Here is an 11,422-nt window from a genome sequence, read left to right as displayed (position 1 = left end):
ATGTTGTTAGTGCGGGTTTTGATCGACAAAGTCAACGACCCGTCCCGTCTTGATGCGATCTTGTGCCAAACCCCTGTGAAAGACGGGGCGAAGGACTGGAACTGCGTGGCGTGGCTGAAGGATGCTTTGGAGCTTGTGGGCAAGGACAAAGCTGCTCTCGGAACAAGCGTCATTGCATGGGATACTGTTCGGAAAGCAGCCATGGAGTACTGCAACCAGAAGAAATCGGCCGGACGGTTCTCTACACGGTATGATCTAGAGAAGATTCCAACCTACGACCTTCTGGAGCGCAAAGAGATAAGTTCTTGAGAGGCCAACTACAGAGAATTCCTCCCACTGCCGCGGCCTCGCCTTCTCCATTCCCGGAGCTTCAACCTTCGGGCCTGAGAGAGTTTCGACGCATCCAGCCCAAGATAGAGGGTCTGGATTGATTTGACGCGCAGTTGTGTACTCCCAGTGCTGTGGCCGCCAGCCACAGCTCCCCGATCAAAGATGCCGACTATAGTCTCCGTGCACCAGGATACACAAGCCATTCAAGTATCATGACTAAATACAGGCGGAATCCATTCCTACTCTTAGTACTTTAGCGTCTTTTCGATCTCTGGGAGTTCCGGCGGCGCTTTGTCGACACCACCGCGGAGGAAGAAATGGAAGTGATCGCTATCGCTGACTGGACCACAACGCTGTATTCCACATGGTTACCTGCAATCCTACAATGTGCTCCGCCCACGCTGGCCATCTCTTTTCCCAATGCCTTCATCGATAGCGTTCTCGAGGATGTGCACTTGGAAGCGGAGGAGGATTTGACAAAGACTGCCGCGCGATTGCTATGCTCTTTCCGCCGAGCTTCTGCACCACGATATATGTAACTCCATTCTATCGAAGAGCGCAGTTTCACTTGCGGGGTCGGAATCGGTTGGGTTGTCTTCACCGCCGTGAAGTCCCGAGACCTGCCATGCTCGATGCAGAGACAAGGAAGAAGGCGAAGGACAAGATGCTTCTTGGAGGAACGTAGGACGCGAATGGCGGTAAGGGCTAGTGGACGACGCGACTATGTGTCATCGATTGAAATAAACAAGAGAGCTTCAACCTTGGTAGAAGCAGACGTATGATCTCCCTGTCGATCTAGTATTGCATGACCAGTTGCCGCAGTTTCAGAGATTCAGAATTCTGGTCTTGGCAAGTTGGTCACGTTTGCATGCCTGGTCGCCGCAAGGCCGTAAAGCAGACATCGACCAAGGCGTTTGTTAGCTGCGGTTACATATTCTCTTCGGCAGTTGATGATCGGGATCCTTCGACACTGAATACCACTTCCTAGACCTGTACCGAGTCAGGCCGAGCAACAGCAGAGAACAAGTCGACAGAAGACTGAAAAATGCGGCTCAATCGAGAGCGCTTTTCTGTGCGACGTGTCCTGCGGTCCAGAGGATGTTGACAACATCGTTATCAGGACTCGGTCAACCAGGGACCCGTGGTAGGGAAGAATGGATCTGGACCAGAATAGTTCAATAGCGTGTCTTGCACTTTTTGGAAAATACTTCTCATCGCTCTCGCAGGCAGGAAATTCCTCTCCGAGACTCCGAGAGGCCTATTGAGCGAAAATTCGCGAGTTGATGATCAAAGAAGGTACTGTATCTAACAACAGGTGTGAAGCAGAAATGAATCGACGTGGAATACCCTCCCGTAGTAACCAACATGAGTCTCAGGACGTGATATTGATACTCGACAAATTTGGAATGTTTACCGAGGTTTACGTCACCGCCCCTTTCAGACTAGTGCGGCTTCAGCCTGCGCCCGTCGAACTCTCGCCGCGTCAAGATATCGACACCGTCAGTCACATCGTCAATGGCACGAAGACATCCCCTCAAAAATGGACTGGATGTCGCTGCAGCCCTCAACGCCCTGCGAGCATTCGCCCGCCAGACGTCCTTTGTGGATTATGGGGTAGGCGTCAAGATGTGTAGCGACAAGGCCGCTCTACGGCCACTTGCCTAAGCCCTCGGCCGGAAAGTATCAACCCCATCACTGCAGGTGAGAGAATACTCGTGGAATTCCCATCGACTCCCTCTGGGAGTGATGGAAACGCTAACGCAGAACCTCCGGGCTTGATGGACGACAGGCCGGCACGAAGCGTCGTTTCTTGTTGCTCGAGTTCCCCGTTTCCCCCCCCCCCCCCCCGGGGCACATTCCCGCTGAGAGAACTTTGCGCCGCCGTCTTCCCCCTTTTTTGCGCCACCTCCATCAATCGCAGTTTGGTGAGCACGGACTCACACATCTTCGCCGAGGAGCTCTGTTGGCTCCCCGCCTCCAGCTCCCAACGTTTCATCTGCGCCGTCGTCCTTTGGCAGAACAGCGACTTCGATGAGGTCGACAGCCCGGCCGAAGGACCGTTTCCAAATCGAGGCGGATAATTGGGATGATGGCTTGGTGCCACAACATGTTGAATAGAAGATAATAGGCTGATGCCGCTTGTATCGAGAGACAAGCAGATACTCAGTTGAGAACAACACTCCGCAGGTCCATCTGGGATGCACTATCGGAGGTTCCCGCAGGCCTTCTCCACATCGTGTGTCGAAATCACTCCGGAGATCATGGACAGAGCCCGATCCCGGAACCGGTTGCTCCCAGCTGGTGGATGGTGGTCGGTTCAAGATCCGTGAGGCCTCTCGGAAGACTCGCAGAGCACATTTACCCCATTTCAATCCCATGACCATGATCACGACGGTCACCTCGCCCATTATATCCTCTTCACACACCACATATCGTGTCTCTCTTTTGATTATGACCTACGTCCTGTCCTGTAACGTTGGGCCGACCCGGAAGACGTGGCGCCACCACCTTCCCGCCAACTCGAAATGGCCGGCCTCCACAGCGACGACGATCGAACTCTACCGATACTACAATGATTCAAGAAGAGCTGAGTTTTGCTACAATGACGTGGAGTTATCAGAGGAAGAGAAGAAGGAACGAGACAATGGTGTGCGCGCGAGGGACATGGAACAAGCGCAGACAGGATCAATGGTGACCAGCCATCGGCCATGCTGAACAGAACACAACGTGTAAGGTCTGAAGGACTTGATTCTCTCGCCACAATAGAATTAAAACGCCACGGTTAAATGTGCGTGTGTATATGTCTCGTGCGTGATGCGTGATGAATGCAGAAGGTGGTTGAATACCTCAATGCGTTGAATCACCTCAGTGCGGAAGCGTTCAGCCTTGCAGCCTTGTGCGTCTTGACCAATCACGTCTCGCCAAGCTTTCTCCCTCTTCGAAATCGAGTTCTTTCTGACACGACACCAAATACCGACACACTCCTGCAGCGAGGTTAGCTGGGCGGTCTATCTGCAAGTCTATGCTCAATAGAATTGATGGAGTATTCCATATCTTTCCTTGAGGCATAAATCCAGAAGTGCAGGAATTGCCAATCTGGTTGGTTCATTGGGTGGTTGGCAGCGCTTGTATCTACATACCTTGCAGTATATACCGGCATGCTCTCCCTCTCACTTCCTCCCTCTCTCTCCTTAAGACAGTTATCTCCATGCTTTTCTAAACTCGCAGTGACTATTACAACTTCTTTGCCCACTCCACCGAACCGACCACCTCGGCCTGCTTCGCAATGACCTTCAACGCCGCATCGTGTATTTCCGCGTCCATATCGAGGCAGAGATCTCCAAGCACGATGAGTTTGTAGTCCATGTCCGCGCCCTGACGCACCGTCGACATGACCACGCCGCTCGTGCTGATGCCGGCGATCACCAGCGTCCCGATATCCATGCTCCGGAGGATGACGTCTAGATCGGTACCATACAGAGCCGACACGCGCCGCTTGGTGACGACGATGTCTCCCCCTCCCTCGAGCGGCGCGACCGCGGCGTGGATCTGCGTTGACGGGTCACTCTCGCCGAATCCGCCGCCTCCTGCGCCGCCGTGGACTTGGGCCAGGGCCTGAGCGTGGGCTTTGACCCGCGCAAACGACGCGTTGCGCGGTGATATCTCTGGCAACCCGGCCCGGAACGCCACCCGCACGTAGATTATGGTCACTCCGGCGTTGCGTGCCGCGGCGATCGTGTCGGCGAGGCGCTGCAGGAACGGGGTCCGGGCCTCGAGGGGGATGCGCTCGACGATGCCGTTTTGCACGTCGCACACCAAGAGGGCCGTGGGGGTCGTCATTCTTGTGGCAGAGGAGGGCCAGGCACTTCTGCTGGGGTCTTGTGTCGCGTCTGGGTCTTTGCTTGGGTCTTGACGTTTACGACGGGTATCTGAGATCTGTTCCGGTTTCGACACTGGATTCTCGGTCTGGGTCCTTCTTCCTCTGTCTTTCGGTGGCCCGGTCCAGGTGCAGGAAGGATTCAACAGCCTTGGGCCCTTGCCGTGCTGGGCTCTTAGTCCAAGAGTCAAGACAAGAAGGAGATGCGGCAAAGATTCAAACAAGACGCTACAAGCAAGCTGTGTGATGTGATGGTTTGATATATGATATCTTGAATATCTGCAGTACACAGGCAAAAGATAGACAGGCAAAGACCCAGAAAAGCGAAGCAAGCAAAGAATCCAAAAGTCCCCCGAACGAAAGCGGTGTGCAATACATATACCTGCATGAAAGGGAGCCAACCAGGCGAGAAGCAAAGCGACTCATCCGGCCCGGGATGGTCCTGGTCCTCTTGTTGCCATTGGCTGCAAGGGGCCGGTTCCGGGATGAATGATGCAACTGCAACGCCGGATTAGCCGCATAATCCAGAATCAAATCACGTTACTTCACCCCCCGAAAGATTCTGGTGGGACTGGTAAAGGCATCGTGGTAGTTTGAATCTCTAGAGACGAGCTCGACCTTTGCGGACGGAAATCCTCGGCATTAATTATTGGGCAGAGCGGACATCTCCAGCGCTGCGGAAGTCACCGTCCATCATGTTCCCAATCATTGGCACGCCCTGGCACATGGCACCTGGGTACATCTCGAGAAATTCTACAATTTTGTACAATACCTTCCCATCTCCAGCCAGTATCTCGTCCGTGTGGCTCAAACTGACGACCTGACTCCCTGACGACATCCAACCGACCGACGGAATAAGAGACTGGGAAGAATTGGTCAAAAATGGCAGAAAAGGCAGAAAAAGCCCGCGTTCTCCTCGTGGGCAGCGGCGGTATAGGCACCATGACGGCCGTGAACCTGGAAAAGGGCGGGTTGGCCACGGTGGCGGCGGTGCTGCGGTCGAACTACAAGGTGGTCAACGATGCGGGATTCACCATCGACTCGTGCGATCACGGCAAGTTCAGTGGGTGGAAGCCCTCGGAGATCCTGTCCCAGGTGCCCGACGTGACAGCGCCATCATCACCGACCAAACCTTTCGACTATGTCATTGTCACTACAAAGAATATCCCTGATGTCCCGCCGACCGTGGCCGATTTGATCCGCCCGGCAGTGACCCCGGGCCATACGGTCATTGTGCTCATCCAGAATGGACTGAATATTGAGAAGCCATTGCTGGAGGCGTTCCCGACCAACGTTTGTCTGTCGGGGGTGTCGTTGATGGGTGCCGACGAGCTGAGTCCAGGCCACATCCTTCAAAACGACGTCGACAGGCTGTTCATTGGTCCATTCCTGTCGGGTAACATAGATGAGCAGACGCAGGTTGCTGCCGCGCAGGAATTTGTACGCATTTACTCCGCCTCAGGCAAGGTCGAGTGCTCGTATCAGCCGGACGTGCTGTTTGTGCGTTGGAGGAAGCTCATGTACAATGCCGTGTGGAATCCCATCTGTGCCCTGACGGGACTGGACACCACGCGCTATCGACTCGCTTCCGACGCACAGGACCCCGCCAACCCCCTCGACTTGCTGGTGAGGCCAGCCATGAATGAGATCCGTGCGGCGGCCAAAGCAGCGGCCAATGTCGACCTGCCCGAATCACTGGTGGAGGCCATGGTGGAGTGTGACCCCATGGAGATATTCTGTGCTCCGAGCATGTTGCAGGATCGGCGGAAGGGCCGCTTTATCGAGTACGAGAACATCTTGGGCGAGGCACTGAGAGAGGGCGAGAAGGCAGGGGTTGCGATGCCAACGATCAAGTGCCTGTACGGTCTGTGCAAGGCAGTTCAGTGGCGGACCAAGGAGCTGAACGGCTTAGTTGATGCCCAGAAGTTGCTTGAGGCCAGAACAGCAGCCACCTAGGGGATCTAGGGGACTGAGAAGTGCCCTTTGGAGTCTTGAGACGCCGACAGCCCTAGCTAGCCTGGACGAAGGTGTCTGGGTGCCCAATCAGAACCACTGCCGGTGGAGTTGCGGCGGTAAAATGCTTTGTTCGAAAGGCGGGCCTGGGCCGATCAATACCGAGTCTGGTCAAGGGCTGGTGATTGGGGGGTCATGATGCGAGTCTGTAAGCCTATGGGCCTGCATTAGCGACGTAGCAATCGTGGAGAGAAGACTCTGTGAGCAAACTCAATCGAACAGACATAGTGCGGCAGAACACCACCACCCCCGGATTCCTGTTTCTTGCTTTTTGGTGATTTGCAACCTTGAGCTTCTTGGACTCTTGGGTCTTTGGACCTTTTTCTCATCCCTTGCGTTTATTGTCCAGATCCCACGGAAAGAGTTTTAGATTGGTGCCGCATCAGCTCAGCCGCTCTTGTGGAGGAAGAGATAGCATGCAAGGGATACCTGACGTCCTCTCTAGTTGGTTCCTCGTAAGTCTCTCGAATGCACATGCTCTGACGGTCATGTACCTGTTCCTAGCCTGCAGCCAGGGTTCATCCAATACGATCAATGGTCAACTCGGCTCCTCCACCTTCCGGACAGCCCTCTGCTAGGTTGTTCGAATCTTGATTAGCTGACTTGAGCTGTCACTTGGAGGTTGGCCAGGCTAGACACTAACATATCCAGTTATTGAACTAGTGGCCGCCACCCTGATCTCATGCTTTGCTGGAAGAAAGGATAAGCGAGCCCCGATCGTGGTTTTATGGTGGTGATAGATGATGGTCGATTCAACTTGCGGAGAGTCTTGCCGTGAACATCCACTGGAGCGCGCACTCATGCGTCCACCCCTTGCTTGGAGAGGGGGAAGGGGGACAGAATATAGAGAGAAGGTTCAATGCCCGGTGGCAGATTGGTATCCCATCTTCCATCCATTCCTTTTGTCCTCAGCCCAGCCTGACTGACATTCTTGCTTCCAGCTTGGACCATCCTGTCTCTGAGCCCGCATCAGCCAACCTCGTCTATCAAACATGGGTGACAATCTAAAGCGAATCTCCTTCATCAATACTCCCGAGAATATCGGACCGGCAATCATCTTCGAGAACTTCCTCGCACAGGAACTGCACATCACCGTGGAGCCAGATGTCAACGAGCCGGGCAAGGACTGCTGGCATCAGCCAGCGTACCCGCTAGATCTCACACCCCTTGATCCTTCACTGGGAAAGCCTTATCCCGGGAGCATCAAGACCATGATCTGCAAAGACGGGGCTCGCCCAAAGCACATCGGTATCCCCGGAGTCGTCGAAAAGAGAATCCAAACAATCATCTTGCACAACGAGCACCGCCGGTACCTTGACACGGCGGCATTTCCCAACCTGCGAGCGATCGTGTGCAGGGAGGACGACGACATCTACGCGGCCACCCACCTGGACCGCGCGGGATGCGATCTCTCTGACCGCTTCACGACCGAATGCGCCATCTACCGCCAACAAGCCGAGATCCACCGCCAGATCATGCCGCAGCTCCCCGGGTGGATGCAGGCCCTCGTCCTCGACCCAGCGAGCAAAGTCGAGCTCTCGATCCGCATCACGCTCGACTTCCGCTCCCCGGAGGAGGAGTCGCCCGCAAGCTTCTACTGGGACGGCGAGCAGATCAGGGAAGTCGAACAGCCTTCCTGGTTCGTGCCCCTGTGCATCCTGTATTCCTGGAGGGCGGGGCGGTCGTACTGGACCCTTCAACCGCCCAGGGACGTCGGCTTGGTGTTTCACGCAGCCAGCGGCGGCAAGGCCGGTCAAGAGTGAGGACATCTTACATGTTTATGGAGACATCGGGTCTTCACGTGCAAGGACCAGCAGAGAACTGGCATTGGTGCATATCAAAGAGGGGGAGGGACTGTTGTTCGCGGTATAAAAATCCACATAATCGAACACGGGATGCAATACTTGGAAGAGGCGACGGACTGTGGGAGGCATATATTGCTGCTTTGACGACGTTTCCTCTCGCTGCGACGAGGAATATGCGGGGGATTGGGGAGTTTAACGTACTTGATATGGCATCACGCGGAGATATTCTTATCGAGTTGAGACCTCAATTTTAACAATGTCGCTTACTTCTTTAGCGGAGAGACCAAGTAACTTAGTCTCAACGTGGCCTTGAGTGAAAATAGCTTGTTCGCGATCGCGTCGCGGGCGGCGGCGGCGATGAAGGGCGGGAGTGAGCATCAGCGGAATAGACGTGTCGGATTGGCGTCGCATGGGGCTCGGATCGATTTGAAACACACCTAATGAGGTTAAGCACTGAAGGATGGTGGGATGATGGGCATCAGCATATCCCCTAGGAACACATCCGAAGGGGGGGGTTGAAGGGATCCTGGTGGATGCCTATGGGTGCCTGTAGGTGCGTACGAGGGAGCCCTTATAGGCACCTCGGCGGTAGATTAGATAGCTAAGACACCCACTAGAGGGGTGGCAGTGAGGGGGACCATTTGGGGGGGAAGTTTCAGGTCTCAGGCGCGCCTATAAATGGGATGAGCCGTGATAAGCATCGGATGATCAAACCGCCGACCGCCCCACCCATGCAACCCAAGCCAATTAATTTCAGGAAAATGCGCCTATCAATCACGAATCCCCTGAAAAGGGATGGATGCACCGTGTACCTCTACATACAAACCTGCGGCAAAAATGGCCCTCCTTGCACGCTCCCTTTTGTAATTCTTCAATGTCTTCTTCACCTTCGACCTCGACCTCGACCTCTTTGCTCAGAGGCTGAAGTGTGTCTTTCTCTATTCCTGGAAATCAGACAACAGAAGCCATGTCCGTGTCCCTCCCTCGAGCGCTGGGCCCTGTGCGGCTTCTCCTCGTTTTCGTCGCCCTCGTCTCCCTCTTCCTCTTCCGATCCTACTACCTCCCCGATCCTGACTCGAGCGCCGTGTACGGCTTGAGTTCTCCCGCGTCGTTCCGAGAGAGCTCAGGCTCTGCCTCCTCCGCAGCTGTCGACGATGTCGCCGATGTCGAGATCGAAGACGGGTACTTTGAGGTCGAGGAAGACCTCGACCTGGTCAAACAACCCGAAGAGTATGCGCCGACGAGCACGGAACACCCCTCGACCTCTGAACCTGAGCCGAGCCCTGACACCGATTCCGAGCCTGAATCCGCCTCCCATCGCGAATCCAAGTCCGCATCCAAGTCGGACTCCGAACCAACTACCTCCCCTGAACATACCCCCGCGTCAACCCCCTCCTACAGCTCCGACAGTCACATCCCGCCCTGCCGCCAGTTACCGGGCGCGGACAAGGTCGTGGTCATGGTCAAGACTGGGGCTACCGAAGTCTTTGCGCGTGTCCCTGAACAACTCGTCACTCTGGCTCAATGCGTGCCCAATTTCATGATCTTCTCAGACATGGAGCAACAGGTGGGCGAGTTCCGCATTCAAGACGCCTTGGACGAGATTGGACAAGAGTACAGAGAAAACCACGACGACTTCCACTTCTACAACGAGGTCCACGCGGCCCATGTTGCGCACGGCGACGTGAGCGTGCTGGGATCCGACAAGGCCTGGGCGCTGGATAAATGGAAAAACATCCCCATGCTGCACAAGGCCTACCTGAAATACCCTGATGCCGAATGGTTTGTCACGATCGATGCCGACACATATCTCAGCTGGGCCAATCTCCTGCTTCTCCTCGACCGCATGGATCCAGACGAACCGCTCTACGCAGGCTGCGTCTATTGGCATGGCCCTACGGCGTTTGCGCAAGGTGGCACAGGCTATCTGTTATCCCGCAATGCGGTCAAGAAATTCGAAGACATTCGCACACCTGAAAAGATTGCTGATTGGGAAAAGGAGACTTCTACAATCTGCTGCGGTGATGTGATGCTGGGGGTGGCCATGGACCAAGCCGGAGTCAGCGTCAGCGGTGCCTGGCCCATGTTCCAAGTCGACCCTCCCTCCGGCTTCATCTGGTCCGATGGTGTGTGGTGCACTCCGGCAATCACCTGGCACCATGTGCATTCGTACGAGGTGGAAGCGCTCTGGCAGTTTGAAAAGGAGTGGCTCAACAAGACATGGGACGACGAAGACCCCGGCGCCGTTCCCTACCTCTACAAAGATGTCTTTGAAGATTTTGTCCGCCCCCACATCAGCAAAGAGAAGAAGGACTGGAACAACCTGGCTGCGGACAAGACATTTACGGAGCCCAAGGAGGACCATGTCAAAGAAGACAACGACTGGGATTGGAAGAATGATGAAGAGAAACAAAAGATGTGGGATGACCTTTCGGAGGCCGAGAAGAAGTCCGTCGAGTCCTTTGAGGACTGCCGCGTGGTCTGCGACAAGGATGTGCAGTGCATGCAATTTGCCTGGCACCCCGGAACCTGCAAACTGAGCCACTCTATCAGGATGGGTCGGCCGGTCGACCCCAAAGAGGAGTACATGTCGGGCTGGATGACTGAGCGGGTCGAGAAATTCAGCGCGACCCGATCAGAGTGCGGCGAGATTTCCTGGAAGGTCGGCTAAAGGCGCAGTCCTGAATCTTCCCGCTACGATGTCCACGATGCGACGACACACTTTGCCCCCCCACTGCGGAATCCGCAAGGCCACAAAGACTGGTCGTCGATGCTCGCAAACTTTCGAGAGTCCTTGTCCCTTTTCTGTTGCGGAAGCCTCGTCATGTTGTCGTAGGCGTTTTGATATACACACGATGGTTGCAATGTTTCATGAGCCGGGTGTTTCTGCTTCTTCACTTCAATACCCCTTTACGGTCGATCGGTCCCGGATGTCGGATGCCTTTTGTCGTTTTCCAACCACGATTCTCCTGTACATATATATACAAGTTTGTGTTATCGACTCGAGGATACGAGTGACACTGCATTGGATGGGATCTGCCAACTTGTTCTATTTATTTGAGTGGGTATTGCATGCATGGCCATACAGCATCATAGAGCACTTGTGCCTTTTGGATTCGTCCCTGGGACCTGGAAGGCGTTTCATCAATCTCGTCGAGATATATCTGAGATACATTTAGCCTTGCTTGCGGGTACGCATGGGGTGGGACGGCATGGGAATTGAATTGAATTGAAGTTATGTGCGTACATCATACACCGCTGTATCGCAGGTCCAAGTTAGATTTTATCCTCCGGAGATGTTTTCCCAGGCCGGCCACCCAGCTCCCCAGCTCGGCCCAGCAGCAAAAAACTTATCACAGAACAGCTCAACCTACTGGGGCTGTGACAAGGAAAACTC

At 54.7% G+C, this 11,422-nt stretch overlaps 6 protein-coding genes across 6 annotated transcripts; 4 read left to right on the top strand and 2 right to left on the bottom strand.

The window, feature by feature from the left end:
* Positions 1-309, top strand: AYO21_10175 (hypothetical protein; the record flags this gene model as incomplete). Its single annotated transcript, XM_022660098.1, has 1 exon — positions 1-309. The coding sequence occupies one exon, from the start codon at positions 1-3 to the stop codon at positions 307-309; it is 309 nt and encodes a 102-aa protein (XP_022507587.1).
* Positions 310-2,267: 1,958 nt separating this feature from the next.
* Positions 2,268-2,738, bottom strand: AYO21_10174 (hypothetical protein; the record flags this gene model as incomplete). The annotated part of the gene is made up of 1 exon (XM_022660097.1): positions 2,268-2,738. One exon carries the CDS (start codon positions 2,736-2,738, stop codon positions 2,268-2,270), a length of 471 nt encoding a protein of 156 aa, XP_022507586.1.
* An 826-nt stretch (positions 2,739-3,564) lies between these two features.
* Positions 3,565-4,170, bottom strand: AYO21_10173 (hypothetical protein; the record flags this gene model as incomplete). The annotated part of the gene is made up of 1 exon (XM_022660096.1): positions 3,565-4,170. One exon carries the CDS (start codon positions 4,168-4,170, stop codon positions 3,565-3,567), a length of 606 nt encoding a protein of 201 aa, XP_022507585.1.
* A 919-nt stretch (positions 4,171-5,089) lies between these two features.
* AYO21_10172 (hypothetical protein) lies at positions 5,090-6,163 on the top strand (the record flags this gene model as incomplete). The annotated part of the gene is made up of 1 exon (XM_022660095.1): positions 5,090-6,163. One exon carries the CDS (start codon positions 5,090-5,092, stop codon positions 6,161-6,163), a length of 1,074 nt encoding a protein of 357 aa, XP_022507584.1.
* Positions 6,164-7,212: 1,049 nt separating this feature from the next.
* AYO21_10171 (hypothetical protein) lies at positions 7,213-7,983 on the top strand (the record flags this gene model as incomplete). Its single annotated transcript, XM_022660094.1, has 1 exon — positions 7,213-7,983. One exon carries the CDS (start codon positions 7,213-7,215, stop codon positions 7,981-7,983), a length of 771 nt encoding a protein of 256 aa, XP_022507583.1.
* Positions 7,984-8,992: 1,009 nt separating this feature from the next.
* On the top strand, positions 8,993-10,696 carry AYO21_10170 (hypothetical protein; the record flags this gene model as incomplete). Its single annotated transcript, XM_022660093.1, has 1 exon — positions 8,993-10,696. One exon carries the CDS (start codon positions 8,993-8,995, stop codon positions 10,694-10,696), a length of 1,704 nt encoding a protein of 567 aa, XP_022507582.1.
* Positions 10,697-11,422: the final 726 nt, after the last annotated feature.

This window comes from Fonsecaea monophora (genome assembly GCF_001642475.1).
Source record: "Fonsecaea monophora strain CBS 269.37 chromosome Unknown Scaff112, whole genome shotgun sequence".
In the NCBI taxonomy this organism is placed as follows: Eukaryota; Fungi; Ascomycota; class Eurotiomycetes; order Chaetothyriales; family Herpotrichiellaceae; genus Fonsecaea; species Fonsecaea monophora.
Note: the sequence above shows the minus strand (reverse complement) of the source record. Positions and strands in the feature narration are given on the sequence as shown.